The sequence below is a fragment of the Carcharhinus amblyrhynchos genome, chromosome 7 (genome assembly GCF_965287045.1).
Source record: "Carcharhinus amblyrhynchos chromosome 7, sCarAmb.v2.hapA, whole genome shotgun sequence".
NCBI lineage: Eukaryota > Metazoa > Chordata > Chondrichthyes > Carcharhiniformes > Carcharhinidae > Carcharhinus > Carcharhinus amblyrhynchos.
In genome coordinates, this window is record NC_137330.1 from 89,857,107 (window position 1) to 89,874,907 (window position 17,801).

Below are 17,801 nucleotides of genomic sequence, written 5' to 3' on the forward strand. Positions count from 1 at the left end.
CTCGGACAGGAATTTCTGGTCTTGCGTGAATGAGGCCGTAAAATCCCGCCCTACAAATGGAAAGGTAAATTTCACCGTAAACCGATGCCACAAAAGCTACTGACACATCAGGGCAGTCCCAAAGTTTCTCTCAGTTCTCCAACAGAGTTTCACCACACTTCGCCATGCTGGGTTAAATCCTCCAGGGACTTTTGCCAACGCCTCCACTCTGTCTCAGGTTTCTGGAAACAGTTATCACCAGCAAGATATACTTTGATGTACCCTCTCTCACTCTGGTCTTCTTATACCTGGCAGCAGGAATTCTCAGAGATGTCTTTATCTAACCCCTTGAATAAACCCCATTAAATAGTCAGGGTCTGCATCTTTCCATCCCCTTTTCTACTGAATAGTAAAGATCTTTTCCTGGGAGAATTTTACTTTCTCTGACACCACAAGGTTTTTCTGTCAGTCTCTTTGTTTTCTGGCTAGCTGTAACTCAAAACCCAGATTAATTGTCCGTTAGTCTTTAGCCAACATAATTCAGTTTATCCAGTTTAGCAACATAGATTACAAAAGCATTTCTCAGAACTCAAATGACAACACTTCCAGGAACCATTTTAACTTCATCTCCCAGAATTTAGTTTCTTTATGGTTTTAATGAGACCTTCACAAAATGCAAGGATCACCACACCTTCCACTGTGAGAGAAGATGACCTTATTTTTACAAAATCCTTTTATTTTCAGGATGCTGCAGATTTTCAACATTGTGAATGTGAATATTTTAACAATTATCTTTTTATACATCAGACAGGTAAAATATTTTGTCACTTTTATCACATATCACCATTAAACATCTTGTATTTGAAATACTGTGGGGCTTACACAATACCAAAACCAACTGAATGTGACAGTCAAGTTTCAAGATAACACTTGCATGAGTTCTTAGACTTGCTTATTTTACTGGTTGATCAACTTTCTTTCAACTTTCTGAACAGACCTTCCTTCTTATTGTGCATAACCTCTGTGGTTTTTCAATATCCTTATCGTCCGAGTTGCACTAGTTTTATATATCTCATGCTGTTTCTTAAAATCTGCACAGGAAGGTATCTGGACCCTGGGATAACACTGCAAGGGGTTCAAAGGTTTTACAATTTGTTTGGTCTGGTCAACTTTGTCATGAACCACATTGTTGGCAATCTCTTTTGTTACTGGGTATAGGCTGTGATGGACTGGAACTCGAGAAGAAATTCCATGCCATCACTTTTTTGTTCTTTGGATTCAGCAGTTTGCACTGTTTCTCTTCAAAGGTAGGTGCTGGACTATCATCAGAGCTTTCTTTGGTGCTAGTCAAAGAACTTGCGTTTTTTAAACCAGACTGTGAACCAGGGGGTTAACTCCTGACCTCTATTTTCCTCCCCATCTACCCATTGTTTTAATGTTCGAGACTATGAAAGACGCTTCAGCCAACCAAACATGGATGGCATACTGCTGCCTCACAGTGCCAGGGACCCGGATTTGATTCCCAGCTTGGGTCACTGTCTTTGCAGAGTTTGCATGTTCTCCTCATATCTGCATGGGTTTCCTCTGGGTGCTCCGGTTTCCTCCCACAATCCAAAAGAAGTGTTGGTTAGGTGATTTGGCCATGCTAAGTTCTCCCTCAATGTACCCGAACAGGTGCCAGAATGTGGTGACTAGGGGATTTTCACAGCAACTTCATTGCAGTGTTAATGTAAGTCTACTTGTGACTAATAAATAAATGTACATATTTTGGTCTGTGTTATAATGCAGACGCGATGGGCCAAATGGCCTCCTCCTGCACTGTAGGGATTCTATGGAGAGGAGATTTATGGAAGCGTTTAACATCATGATGGGTTTGGACTGAATAGATAAGGAGAAGCCTGTTTCCAAAGGCAGAAGGGTCGAAACTCAGAGGACATTGATTTGAGGTAAATTGCAAAAAAATCAAAGGTCGCATGAGAGAAAGGTTTTATAAAACATTATGGTTAGTATTTGCGATGAAATGCTTGGAAATTTGGTGGAGACAGATAATTGGATATTAAACTGAAGAGAAAAATGCAGGTCCACATGGAGAAGGAAAGGGGTTTGGGACTAGCTGAGTGGCTCTGCTAGAGATAGGGACATGATGGGTCAAATGGCATCTTTCAGTTCTGTAGCTATTATGTCATAAATACCCTCTGTTCTGACTCATACTGCCAGCATCAACATAGTCCATGTCATGACAGATTCTTCTCATAAACCTCCAATTTCTAACCAAAAATATGTTTGGTCCCAACCAAACTTTTGTTGTAACCAGTAGAAGAGCTAAAACCTTTTAAGACAAGACTGTAATCGTTGTCACTTAGTCAACACTTGGTCAACTGGGCTTGTTTCCAACAATAGTTTGATTGTGAGCTGAGAGAATATTTTCATTACCTTTCAGTCTTTAAGACAGAGTCATTTGTGTATTGATCATGTTGAGTTATATGTAGCTGGTGAGCATAAACTGGGTTAAGAAATGCATGCTCCATAATGTGTAATTCTGTAAATAAATGAAGTTTATTTATTAGTCGCAGGTAAGGTTTACATTAACACTGCAGTGAAGCTACTGTGAAGTTCCCCTAGTTACCACAGTCTGGCGCCTATTCAAGTCAATGCACCTAACCAGCACAACTTTCTGAATGTGGGAGGAAACTGGAGCACCCGGAGGAAACCCATGCAGACACATAGAGAACGTGCAAACTCCACACAGACAGTGACCCAAGCCGAGAATCGAACCCGGGTACCTGATGCTGTGAAGCAGCAATGCTAACCACTGTGCTACCATGCTGCCTGTAAATTTGTAAATGTTTACAAATGTGATACAGACTAGCTCCAATTCTATCTTTCACTAATAAGCTTTTTGGATTATAACGCACTGTCAACACAGCAAATAAACTTACTTTAAATATTGAGCACAGTATTTTGATCAGAAGTAACTTGCGTGCAACAGGTCTGTGTTATCAAAGTGAGTTGCTAAAAGTGAGGAAATAGTAAATTGAAGAAACATGGGGCTGAATTATACAAGGCACCAGACTCCTCCTTCAGCTCTGCCCAGTTGAAAACTGGCATAAATAGCAGCAAAAAATCCAGCCCATAGACTTAATTTGAAGAGCCCATCTTAAGAATTGTATTGTGATACACATCGCTGTTTATGTTAGAAATAAACAACAATTTCAGGAAAGGTCTCTGGATTAAAATGATAATAGCTGTCTTAAGTTAGTCACTAATACACTGGAGGTGGGATTTCCACCCCTCAGGAACAGAAGTCCCACCTCAGAGTTGTCAGTTGATTGAAAGCCTGCAGCTGTCCGGAACTTAAGGACAGAGACATACAGCACTGGATCAGGATTTGAGTATAATTGCTTGAGAGCCTTGCTGGATGCCAAGTTGACCAGCCTAGCAAGGGGTGGGGCACTACTAAAGGAGGGAACAATCATCCTGCCAAACACCAGTTAAAGGAAAATACTGCGGATGCTGGAATCTGAAACAAAAATAGAGAATGCTGGAGAGACTCAGCAAGCCTGACAGCATCTGTAGAGAGAGAATGGGGCCAATGTTTTGGTGACCCTTCATCAGACCTCATAGATATGGGGTTGTTTGCCCTGCTCGCAGAGGTCCCATGTCCCTGGGGAGGATGCTGTATTGTTTGGGTTTTTGAACCACTGTAAATTTCAGTGCAAAAGCCCAGGGGCAAGTCTAAGTGTAATGAACGTGTTGCTTCTTGCAGAATGGAGTGTATATTCAATTGTTTCCCCCAACCCAGGCCTGAAAGGTCAATTTTTCAAAATAGTTTTTCTTTTCATTTTTCCTTTTAGTTATGCACTTCAGTGAGGACTACTGGACAGAGGTCAAACCCAGGATCCTGCTAATGGGATTGAGAAGAAGTGGAAAATCTTCAATCCAGAAAGTGGTCTTCCACAAAATGTCACCTAACGAGACACTCTTCCTAGAAAGCACCAACAAAATCTGTCGGGATGATATCGCCAACAGCTCTTTTGTTAATTTTCAGATCTGGGATTTTCCTGGGCAGATTGATTTTTTTGATCCAACCTTTGACTATGAGATGATCTTCAGAGGGACCGGGGCCTTGATATTTGTGGTTGACTCGCAGGTAATGTACTCTAAACTTCAGATTTAGATGCTAAAAACTATTACTTTCTATCTAACATCATAAATTCATACAGAGGAATATTTCAGTGGACATCAAACATGGAAGATTTCTCCCAGTTTGTAAATTAAATTAAATCCTTGAGACAGCTGACACAGTAAACTCTGATAGGGTAAAACCCATTACAAGCACAGAGTGGATGCCTTTGCTTCAGAAAGTTTCATTGTTCTGCATTCATGCTACTGTGAAGTCGTCTGACAGACAATTACGAAAATAAATAAAATTTATTAAAAATGCAAAGGACTATTCTATGTCATTTGGTGACATATGTTGGGGAAGCAATAGCCTAGTGGTATTATTACTTGACTGTTAATCCAGAAAACTCAGCTAATATTCTGGGGACCCGAGTTTGAATTCCACTTTGGTACTTGGTGGAATTTGAATTAAGAATCTACTGATGACCAAGAAACCATTGTCAATTGTTACATTCATTGTCAAATTCATTAAATGATGTGAAGAGTTGAGTCACTGAAAATTTCCAGAATTTTCTGATTTCACTTTACCTTTCCAATGTGGGGTGGGTGGGGAGGCACTTGTCCCTGAGCTATTAGAAAGATTTAACATCGTTTACATCGCTTGGGTAGAAAATCACAGCCCTTGACATTTTCCCCTCTCCCACTGGCCAATCCATTTGTCTAACTTCCCCCTTCCTCACACTAATTGGACACACACTGGTGTTGTGGGGGTCGGTCCCCCTCCAGTTTGTTTTTCAAACTGGAGACGAATGGTGTGCCTCAGGAATCAATGCTGGGTCCACTGTTATTTGTCATTTATATTAATGATTTGGATGAGAATATAGGAGGCACGGTTAGTAAGTTTGCAGATGACACTAAGATTGGTGACAAAGTAGACAATGAAGAAAATTATTTCCAACTGCAACGGGATCTTGATCAATTGGGCCAGAGTACTGACAAATGGCAGATGGAGTTTTATTTGGACAAGTGCGAGCTGATGCATTTTGGTGGACTGAACCAGGGCAGGACTTACTCAGTTAATGGTAGGGCACTGGGGAGAGATACAGAACAAAGAGATCGAGGGGTACATGTTCATAGCTCCTTGAAAGTGGAGTCACAGGTGGAGAGAATGGTGAAGAAGGCATTCGGCATTCTCATTTTCATCGGTCAGAACGTTGAATACAGGAGTTGGGACATCTTGTTGAAGTTGTACAAGACATTGGTAAGGCCACACTTGGAAAACTGTGTGCAGTTCTGGTCACCCTATTAAAGAAAGGATGTTATTAAACTAGAAAGAATGCAAAAAAGATTTACTAGGATGCTACTGGGACTTGATGGATTGAGTTATAAGGAGAGGCTGGATAGACTGGACTTTTTTCTATGGAGCGTAGGAGGCTGAGGGGTGATCATATAGAGGTCTATAAAATAATGAGGGGCACAGATCAACTAAATAGTCAATAGCTTTTCCCAAAGGTAGGGGCGTCTAAAACTAGAGGGCGTAGCTTTAAGGTGAGAGGGGAGAGTTACGGAAGTGTCCAGAAGGGTAATTTTTTTCACACACAGGGTAGTGAGTGTCTGGAACAAGCTGATAGAAGTAGACTCAGGTACAATTTTGTATTTTAAAAAGCATTAAATATTTACATGGGTATGATGGGTATAGAAGGATATGGGCCAAATGCAGGCAGTTGGGATTAGCTTAAGGGTTTAAAAAAAAGGTGGCATGGACAAGTTGGGCCAAAGGGTCTGTTTCCATGCTGTAAACCTCTATGATGCTATAATTGTTGGAAAAATCCACCTGGTTCAGTAATGTCCTTTAGGGAAGGAAATCTGCCGTCCTTGCCTACATGTGACCCCAGAGCCACAACAATGTGGTTGACTCTCAATTGTCCTCCAAGGGCTATTGGCGATGGTCAGTAAATACAACAGCCATGTCCCAAGAATTTTCGTGAATTTAAAGAATTTGCTTTACTTAATTCAAAGCAAAATCATAGTTTGTTGAAATTTGGTCATTTTTAACACTGCTCTTGCTTTTATTATTGAAAAATACATGTGATTTAAAACAAGAATAATGTGCCTTAATTGCATACAAAATTGGATACAAACTTTTACAGTGTTGTCAGAAATAGTCTTTTTGCTTCTGAGACATGGTTTTAACATAGAACATTACAGCGCAGTACGGGCCCTTCGGCCCTCAATGTTGCACCGAACTGTGAAACCAATCTAAAGCCCATCTAACCTACACTATTCCAATATCATCCATATGTTTATCCAACATCCAGGACTGACAATATCAAAATCTTCCTTTCTTTAGCCTGTAAGGGTTCCAGCTGAAGTGGGTTTGTACAGTCCATTGCACAAAATGACATAAAGGTAGCAGCACACTGGAAAGACCCTAAGATATTTGTTATAAGAAATTGGAGAGAAACAAGTAGATCTGTTCTTGGTGGGTGTTTTGCCTGAACTCGTTATTGGAATTATTTATTTACACTAGGTCCCATAGTTTTGGATTCCCACACAATGAAAAACATATTTCAGATGATTACTTGAATAGAAACAACGTGCAGGCATACAGGGAAAAGTCAAGGGACTGGCATTAAGTCATGATGTTCATTTGGAGAGTTGGTCAGACACGATGAGCCAAATGACCTCCTTCTGTGCCATAACAATTCAATGAATCTTTTCCATTTCTACCCAATCAAACTTCTGCACTATATTAAAGACTTCAAAGAACGAAGAAAAGTACAGCCCAGGAACAGGCATTTCAGCCCTCCAAGCCTGTGCTGATCATAATGCCCTAACTAAACTTTTAAGAAAACCTTCTGCCCTTTTCCCCAATCAGATCTCATAGAATCCCTACAGTGCAGAAGGAAGCCATTCATCCCATGGAGCCTGCACTGACAACAATCCCAGCCAGGCCCTATCCCCCCATAACCCCATGTATTTACCCTGCTAATCCCCTCGACAATAAGGGGCAATTTAGCATGACCAAACCTGCACATCTTTAGACTGGGAGGATCACGAATGAGTATGATTTAGTGGCCATTACAGAGACTTGGTTGCAATATCGTCACGACTGGAAGTTAAATATCCAAAGGTATGAGACTATTCAGAAGGCCGGACAGGAATTAAGAGAGATGATGTAGTTCTGATTTTTAAGGACTCTTTGCTGAACTCTGGGATAGTTCCTGCAATTGGAAAACAACAAATGTGACGCCACTGTTTAAAAATGGAGGTAGACAAAAGGTGGGTAACTATAGGCCAGTTAACCTCTCTAGCGAGGAAAATACTTGAATCTATCATTAAGGAAGAAGGAGTGAGCCATCCGGACAGATATTGTCCATTGGAAAAACATAGCATGGATTCATGTTTAACTAATTTACTGGAGTTCTTTGAGGACATTATGAGTGTGGTGGACAATGGGGAAACCAGTGGATGTGGGGTATCTGGATTTCCAGAAGGCATTTGACAAGGCCCCATACAAAAGGCTGCTGCACAAGGTAAAGGTGCACAACATTATGGTAATGTATTAGCATGGATGGAGGATTGGTTAACTAAAGAAAGCAAAGAGTGGCGATAAATGGGTGTTTATCCGGTTGGTTAGTGACTAGTGGTGTGCCTCAGAGATCAGTGTTGGGACTGCAATTATTTAAAATTTACATTTATGATTTGGATTGGGGACCAAGTGTAGTGTGACCAAATGAATCACAAAAAGTTGGCTTCCAGGTGCAGCAGGTAATTAAAAAGGCAAATGGAATTATGTCCTTCATTGCTAAAGGGATGGAGTTTAAAAACAGTGAGGTTATGTTGCAGCTGTATACGGTGCTGGTGAGGCCACACCTAGAGTACTACGTAAAGTTTTGGTCTCCTTACTTGTGAAAAAGATATACTGGTATTAGAGGGGCACAGAGGAGATACACTAGGTTGATTCCGGAGTTGAAAGGGTTGTCTTATGAGGAGAGATTAGGTAGACTGGGACTATACTCGTAGGAATTTAGAAGAATGAGGGGTGGATCTTATGGAAACATACAAAATTATGAAGAGTATAGATAAGATAGAAGCAAGGAAGTTTCCACCGGCAGCTGAAACCGGAACTAGGGGGCATAGCCTCAAAATAAGGGGGAGCAGATTTAAGACTGAGGTGAGGAGGAACTTCTTCACTCAAAGGGTTGTGAATCTGTGGAATTCCTTGCCCAGTGAACCAGTTGAGATTACCTCATTGAATGTTTTTAAGGCAAAAATAGATAGATTTTTGGACAGTAAAGGAATTTATGGTTATGGTGAGCAGACCTGCGAAAAGATCAGCCATGATCTTATTGAAAGGTAGAGCAGGTTCGAGGGTCCAGATGACTTACTACTGCTCCTAGTTCTTATGTTAAACCAGAGGGAACCCATGCAGACACGGAGAGAATGTGCAAACTCCACACAGTTACCCGAGGTTGGAATTGAACCCAGGTAGCGAACCCATGTGCCACCATGCTGATTTTTTTATTATCTTTTCTTTTCTAGAGAAAAGGGCCTTAGTCTGTTCAGTTTTCCCTATTAATTACACCTTTCTCAGTTCTAGATTCATGCTTTTAAACCTTTTGTAACTTGCTATAATGTTGATCAAATCTATGCATGCTACTGTTTAAATGTGGTTCACATTAGTTTAAAAAGCTTTGCTTTTGAACTCTATTCCTCCAGAAATGAACCTCATAGGTTTGTCTGAACTCTTAATAGATTTTTTTAACCTGCATTGCTGTATTTTATGCTTCTGTCACTAGATCCATTTATGTCTGTATCCAATTTAAACTCCCAATTTCTGAGGAGAAAACAATCAGTATTTATTTTCTTTATCACTAGTGTATGTGTGAATGTAAAATAAAGCAAAGATTGAATTTGGTTATGATCCCTCCACAGTCAAAGAATCTACAACTCTTCTAGGGTGGCACAGTGGTTAGAACTGCTGCCTTGCCATGGACCCCGGTTCGATTGCCAGTTTGGGTGACTGTGTGGAGTCTGCACGTTCTCCCCATGTCTGTGTGAGTTTCCTCTGGGTACTTTGGTTTCCATCCACAGCCCAAAAAATGTGCTGATTAGGTGCATTGGCCATGATAAATTCTTCCTCAGTGTACCGGAACGGGCGCTGGAGTGTGGCGACTAGGGGAGTTCACGGTAACATCATTGCAATGTTAATGTAAGCCTACCTGTGACACTAATAAATAAACATTAAACTTATATCTATTTATATAGTGGTGGGGGTGGGGGGCGTTGGATGGATTTTGTGGCTCTCCCTGCCAGTAGGATCTTCTGGTTCCGCTGAAGGTGACTCTCCCCACAGCAGGTTTGCCAGGATGGGCAAGTCTTGCAAAAACCATAGACAATAGTGGGAGCAGAAGATTCTGCTCGTGGCCAATGGCAAATTACCTCTGCTGCTGGAAAACACATTCTGGCTGGGGCGGAATATTCCATCCAATGTCTTTAATGTAAAAAACATCTCAAGGTGTTTCACTCATATGCTTTAGAACAAAATTTGGCTTTTGGCATGAGTCACCTAAGGAAATATGCATACAAATGACCAAAAGGTTGGTCGCAGTGGTAGATTTTAAAGAGTATCTTAAAGAAAGAGAGAGGATTTGGTAGGGGATTGGTGGAGACAAAATCTGGAGATTAGGGTTCAGGCACCTGAAATTTCAAAGGATTGTAGGGTTCGGGAAGGTTACAGAGATAAAGAGGAATGCAGCTATGGAGGGATTTGAAAACAGGATGACAATGATGGATGATCAGTAGGCTGAATATTCAGCACTTGTGGAACAGTACGAATCAGTGAGTTCTGGAAATTGTGAAGGAAATTTTGATCCAGAATGAAGATTTCTTTGCTCTGAATTTGTTATACTGACATTAAGTATTTTGAACGGTGAAGAATTCCATTTTTGAACATCATAGAAGTGAAGAAATTTTCCATTTCATCCCTAAATGCCCACTCCAATATCCTGACACTGTGATCCCCTTGTTCTATACCCCCTCCAACCAGAGGGAACAACATCCCTCCATCCAGTCTGTTCAGTCCTATAAGAATTTTATACATTTCAATTAGATCCCCTCATTCTTCCAAATCCCAGTGAATACAGGCCTTGTTGATACAATCTCTCCTCATACAACAATCCAGCAAACCCAGTCTGGTGAACATTTGCTGCTCTCTCTCTCTCTCTCTTTCTCTCTAGACAAGAAGACAAAAACTGCAAAATAATACTCCAGATGTAGTCCCACCAAGGGCCTTTACAGCTTCATTAAGACTTCTTGCTATTGCACTCTTGTAATGAAGGCCAACATACCATTTTCCTCCCTAACAGCTTGCTGTACCTGCTTTCTTTTAATGACTGGTGTACAAGGACGCCTCAGGTCCCTTTGTGCGTCAATATTTCTCAATCTATCACTATTTAAATAACATTTTGTCATTCTATTTCTTTATCCAAAGTGGACATCTTCACCTTTAACCTCATTATACTGCATCTGCTATATATTTGTCCACTCGCTAAACTTGGTGAAATCATCTTGAAGCCTTTTAACATCCTCCACACCAGTCACATTCCCACCAAGTTTCGGGTCATCAGCAAACTTGGGAATATGACATTTGATCTCGCATCTAAACCATTGATGTATATTGTGAATAACTGGGGACCAAGCACTGATCTCCTCCCCCGCTGCCAACCACCACCACCACCCCACAATTCGACAAACCGCACAGGCAGCAAAGTGACCTGGACTACTTCCACACCCTCCCGTATTTGCCAACCTCAGGCTCCTCACCCCACCCCACCATGCAGTCACAACTAACCCCACAATTGCTGGGAACCTCCCACAATGAGGTTCAGTAGAGTTCCTGTCCTAGCACTGCCCCCAGTATCAATCTGGTAATCCTCTATGATGCCTCTCACCACCCAGGAGCTATACGTACCTCCACACCCCTGCCTTGATCATCACGACTAGTTTCCATTTTTGAAAACCAGTCATAGTTCCCACCGATGTGATATCACAACGGCAGGGGGAGCATCTGACGTTGCCCGAAGCAATGGCGTAAAGGTGTTTAATGACATTAAAATTCATTCTAATTTATGGAAATCAAGTTCACACCTAGATCACATCATCTGGGAGGGCTTGGGGACACCGTGTTTGGGAATTTCAGTGGCGCAAATCCCATTATAGCCCACTAGTGGGATTTGCGTGTATGGCATATGGGTCAGAGAATTGCACCCACTGTATTGTATCTGATCTTGTCTTCACATTTAATCATGGCAAGTTTCTGGCAGATTATGATGGGTTTGGAGAAGATAGGCAAAGAAAAGCTATTCCGTTAACTAATAATACAAGGAATAGAGACACACATTTAAGGATTTGGGCAAGTGATTCAGAGGGTATGTGAGAGAGAATTTTTTGATGCAGCGAATGGTAATACCCTGGAACTCATTTCCCACAGGGTGGTGAAAGCAGAGATGATCAAAAAACTTGAAAGGAAATTGAATAGGCAAATTAAGGAAACAAACATGCCGGGCTATGGGGATAGAGCTGGGGAATGGAACTGACTGGATAATAGTATGGAAGTATTCCATTAAAAAAAAATCTGGAGTTAAGAATCTACTGATGATCAAGAAACCATTGCCAATTGTCAGAAAAACCCATAAGACCATAAGACATAGGAACTGACTAGATAACATGGACTTGACGGTCAAATGGCTTCCTTATGTACCATAATGACTCTATGGATGAGATTTTACTGGCTCACTTGTTTTGAAACTATAAAATCCCACCTGAGGTCAACAGATCCTCCCACTGTCCATCCCTTGCTCAGCCTGATGCCCATGGCGGGTGGAGCGGTAAAATTCCTGCCTATGACTTCTGACATATTAAAATAGTGTATTATCTGGCATAGGAAAACATCCAAGCACTGGACACTGCTCAGAGAAGGGAACAAGCTAAGCCATAATGTCAGAGGACAGAGTTATGAGGGAAGGTTAGAAACAATACATCCTCTCATCTTTAAAAGGAAGAAAATCAGAGAGGACCTTATAGAGGTATGTACAATTAAGTGGAATTGGGAATATTGAGCACTATTCCAGTTAAACCACAGCTGTGAAAGAAGGAATAAAAGGCAAGTTCAAGCCTGATTTCAGGAAGCATTTCTCTCTCTACAGAATGATGATTTGGAGTGGTTCCCTGTGTGCCGGCAATTAGATGCCATGGTCAGAGAATCATTGGTATGAATGAAAAATTAGTTAGAATACACTCTCACACTCTTTGCGACTTCTTCCTTTAAATGTCAACTTTCAAAATCAATTTTTAAAGTTTATTTACATTTCATTTAAATTATTAATATTGTATTTAAATATGTATATTTTAAAGTTTTTAAACGTAAATCAATTTTCTTCTTGCTTGTTGGTTAAGTCGTTGAGTTTTATTTTTTCATAGTTAGTTAGTTATTTGCTAATTTCATATTGTATAAAACCTTCCCCTTCCTGCACAAAAATATCTTCTGCCCAATAACATCAGTTTAGAATAAACCAAACCTTTTGCAGCAAAAATAAAATTCTTTCTGACACATTACATTACAATTCCTCATCCATTGCACTATACAAATCAAAGCTAAATGTTACTACATAATTAAGACATTCATTTGATTAAAAAATTGCAAACCAATCCATTCACTCCAGCATCCTCACCTCTTGCAAAATCAACAGCTTTGACGCCACATACTTTGACCCAGTTGTCCCACTTGCAGTCAGAAGCACATCTGCCTGCAATGTAGTATTCCAGGGACAACACCTCTGGATCACCATAACCAAAATGCGTACAGATTCATCAAAGGAAAGAAAGTGTGATAACTCTGTTTACGCCTTGATCCTTTTACCTATGGAATTAAGAATCTACTGATGATCATGAAACCATTGCCAATTGTCAGAAAAACCCAGAAGACCATAAGACATGGGAACAGAATTAGGCCACTCAGCCCATCATGGCTGATATTTTTCTCATCCCTATTCTCCTGCCTTTTCCCCATAACCCTTGATCCCCTTATTAATCAAGAACCTATCTATCTCTGTCTTAATGACACTCAATGACTTGGTCTCCACAGACTTTCACAGATTCACCACTCTCTGGCTGAAGAAATTCCTCCTCATCTCTGTTTTAAAGAATCGTCCCTTTAGCCTGAGGTTGTGCCCTCTGGTTCTAGTTTTTCCTACTGGTGGAAACATCTTCTCCACATCCACTCTATCCAGAAACTCCAATGAGTATGGACCCAGAAACTCAACCATTCCTCACACGACAAAGTCTTTATTCCAGGGATCATTCTTGTAACCCTCCTCTGCACTCTTTCCAAAACCAGTACATCCTTGGCTAGATATGGAGCCCATCTGGTTCACTAATGTCCTTTAGGGAAGGAAATCTGCTGTCCTGACCAGTCTGGCCTACATGGGACTCTAAACCCACAGCAATGTGGTTGACTTTCAACTGCCCTCCAAGGGCACACAGGGCTAGGCAATAAATACTGGCCAGCCAGTGATACCCATGTCCCATGAATAAAAAAAAATCAGTTTGTCACAATTTTCTCTTTAACTTGTACTTTTTTGTTGTTTTTTTTTGTGTGTTCAGCAATGTTTGTGATGATAGATGTCGAGCGTGAAGCACCTTTGTGTATTGGTAGGGAAGTAAACTGAGGACTCTCCTGGACTGAATGGGTTGGTTGTTTGTAGCTATCAAGAAAGCTAGTGTGACTCTCCTAACACAAGAAAAAATTCACTTTTATTTAACAGTATGCTAATTTACTTTAAATGTTCTTGATTTTTTTTCTAATGTAATTTCAAAACATTAATATTCAAATAAGACTAAGGAACCAGATTGGCAATTAGCAAATGCATGGGTGTGGACATTGGACTTAAATAGAATTCAGAACTGGAGATGATTGGTTCCATCCCATCAGCAACCATCAGGCCAGCACTAACTTCTTAGACTTGTGATTCACATGATTAATGGCCATTTGGATAAGATATTGGAGAAAACTTGGTGCCCGTGAAGCTGTTTGCAAGCAAGGACACAATAATAGAAGGAAAGTGTGGCAGAAAATTGGTGGGAAAAGAAGAAAGGAAGAAAATATAATTGTTAGGAAGAATAATAGTGGAGAAGCATTCCTTTGAGGGACTACAATGTTTGAACATTGTTATTCGACATTAGAACTGAATATTCAGACAACTAAATTAGAGGAACTATTGGCTATGTGTAGCAGGGATTAGCTTTAGCAATTAGTTATTTCAGAGATCTTCAAGAATTGCATTGTTTCAACTGTTATCTTACCCTCTCCACACCACCTCTTAATTCCCGTTAAGTCATAGAATTCCTACAGTGCAAAAAGAGGCCATTCAGCCCATCAGGTCTGGACCGACAAAGATCCCACCCAAGCTGTATCCCCGTAACTCTACATATTTACCCTGTTAATCCCCCGACACTAAGGGACAATTTAGCATGGCAAATCCACCAAACCTACACATCTTTGGACACTAAGGGGCAAGTTGGCATGGCCAACCCACCTAATCTACAGATCTAAACTCGACGTCTTCTCCAAGGCCAGTTAAAATATTTAAAAACAACTCAAGCGGAAGGAAAAAAATGACCTGGAATATAAACTTGTATTAATCCCTAAGTACACACTATGGATTTTGTTTCTTGTTTCATGAAACCTAGGATGATTACATGGAGGCTTTGGCCAGACTGCATCTCACGGTTTCCAGGGCATATAAAGTAAACAAAGAGATCAACTTTGAAGTATTCATCCATAAAGTAGATGGTTTGTCTGATGATCACAAGATAGAAACACAAAGAGATATCCACCAACGAGCAAACGATGACCTTACAGATGCTGGCTTGGAAAAAATTCACCTCAGGTAAGAATCTCATGTAAATATATTTTCTGCTTTTGAATAGTGAATGCTCTCTTTAGTTACGATGCAACACATTTGTAACTCTTCATGCATCTGGGGTAAAAAATGCAAATTAAACGAGTATTAGGCCAATATTTATCCCTTAATCAACATTGCAAAACCACATTAACTGGTCATTTTTTTTGGTGGGAGCTTGCTGTACAAATTGTTGCTGCATTTCCTACATTACACCAGTGATTTCAGAAATACTTCATTGACTTCCAAGCACATTAGCTTCCAGTACAGCTAAACATTGGCATCTACCCAACAATATGGAAAATTACCCAGGTATGTCCCATCCACAAACGGTATCAGGCTGATTACTATTCCATCAGTCTACTCTCGACCATTAGCAAAGTGATCATAGAATTATACAGTACAGAAGGAAGCCATTCGGCTCATCAAGCACTGACCACAATCCACCCAGGCCCTATCTCCAGAACCCCGTGCATTTACCCTATCTAGTACCCCTAATGCTGAGGGGCAATTTAGCATGGCCAACCAACCTAATGGAAGATGTTGTTAACAATGCTATCAAGTAACGCTTGCACATCAATAACCTGCTCACTGATGCTCAGTTTGGTTTCCAACAGAGCCACTTGTCTCCTTACCTCATTACAGCTTTGGTCCAAAAATGGACAAAAGAGCTGTACTTAGGTGAGGTGAAAGAGACTGCTCTTAACATCAAGGCAACATTTAACTGACTGTAACACCAAGGAGCTCCAGCAAAACTGGAGTCAGGAGGAACATTCTGTATGGTTGGAATCATACCTATCACACAGGAAGATGGTAGTGGATGTTGAAGGTCCATTATTTCAGTCCCAGGATATCGCTGCAGGAGTCCCTCAAAGTGGTGCAAGGTATGACAAACCATCTTCAGCTGCTTCATCAGTGTGATCCCTGCCATCATAAAGTCAGAAATGGGAATGTTTGCTGATGATTACATGGAATTCTGCAGCATTTGCGATTCCTCAGATACAGAAGCAGTCCAATGCATCAAGATCTAGACAATATTCATGCCCAAGCGTGCCAGGTAATGACCATTTCCAAAAACACAGAATCCAACTGGCTCCCCTTGACATTCAATGGCACTGGTATCACCAACTTCCTTGTTATCAACATCCTGAGGGTTACTACTGACCAGAAACTAAACTGGATCAGCCAGATAAATATCGTGGCAACAGGAGCAGGTTAGAGATGATTAACTCACCTCCTGACTCACCAAAGCCTGTCCACCATTTACAAGGCACAGATCAGGAGTGTTATGAAACACTCTTCACTTGCCTGAATGAATGCAGCTCCAACAGCACTCGAGAAGCTCAATACCACCCAGGACAAAACAATCCATTTAATCGTAATCCCATTCACTGGCAACCTGCTGCTGTCAGACTTTTGAATAGATCTACCTTGCATTAAGTTGATCTCTCTTTCCATCCTAGATATGACTGTAACACTACATTCTGCACTCTCTCCTTATCCCTATGAATGGTCTGCTTTGTCTGTGTAGTGCGCAAGAAACAATACTTTTCACTGTATACCAATACATATGGCAATAATAAGTCAAATGAAATCAAAAAATTAATTCCCTCCATCATTGGTAAGTCATGGCAGCTGTGTGTACAATGTACAAGATGCCACTCACCAAGGCTCATTTGACTGTACCTTCCGCACTGGGGACCTTAATGTCAAGGGCAGCGGAAGCACAGGAGCACCACCACTTGCACATGCCCCTCCAAGGCATACACCATCCTGACTTGGAAGTATATTTCTGCCATTCCTTCAACATCATTGGTTCAAAATCCCAGAACTCCCTCCCTAACAGCACTGTTGGTATAACTACACCACCCAGACTGCAAGGATTCAAGAAGGTGGCTCACTACCACCTTCTCAAGGGCAATTAGGGATGGGCATCAAATTCAGGTTTCTAAATGATGCCCATATCCCATGACAGATTTAAAGAAAAAATGCAGCACTTCCTAATTTAAGTTAACTAAGAGATGACCAATAATTATTCAATAAAAAGTTTTTTTTCCCCCCTACAGTTTCTATTTGACAAGTATTTATGACCATTCAATATTTGAAGCATTTAGCAAGGTGGTGCAGAAACTGATTCCTCAACTTCCAACATTAGAGAATCTATTAAACATCTTCATCTCAGTAAGTTCTGTTTCTTAACTATTGCTGCTTACCATGTTGAAACATTTTGGTATATGCTTAAAGGAATGTTCTCCGATAAGTTCCTGAAAATGTATCCTTTTGGTTATATTACTTGTATGGTCTCTTGTGTTTGATTTTAAATTGTAAGCTATATAATTGTAGGTGACCTGACTGAAACTGGAAGCCACAAATTTGGAGATTATCCAATGAAATGTGAAGCTTATTTACTCACCATCCTACTATCCCACTGAAAGCAATTAACTTCCGAGGGAGGAATTGCAAAGAGCCAGTAATACAAAAGAATCATTTATGAATATTTCACTTCAGAGAGGTAGAACTTTCTTGGCTGGGGCATCCTTCTAGTGCTGAGTTTAAACATTTCTAAAGAAAGAAACATTAGAAGTATGCAGTGGATAATCCTGTGGTATGCTTATGGATAGTCTGGAGCCTGAAAGACATCTATGGCGCTTTGCTAACAAGAGCTGTCCCTTTTATGGGCACTATTTTACTGAGTAACCTAAACCGGTCAAGAGATCAATCACCATTTATTTGCTA

General features: G+C 40.7%; 1 protein-coding gene across 2 annotated transcripts in view; it reads left to right on the forward strand.

The window, feature by feature from the left end:
• Window positions 1-17,801, forward strand: part of LOC145345118 (ras-related GTP-binding protein D-like) — a 37,542-nt gene that overhangs the window by 6,417 nt on the left and 13,324 nt on the right. For both annotated transcript variants that reach the window (XM_080192762.1, XM_080192763.1), the window contains exons 2-4: window positions 3,834-4,129; window positions 14,854-15,053; window positions 17,132-17,246. In XM_080192762.1, coding sequence (XP_080048888.1) covers window positions 3,834-4,129; window positions 14,854-15,053; window positions 17,132-17,246 — 611 coding nt within the window. The remainder of the gene's footprint in view (window positions 1-3,833; window positions 4,130-14,853; window positions 15,054-17,131; window positions 17,247-17,801) is intronic.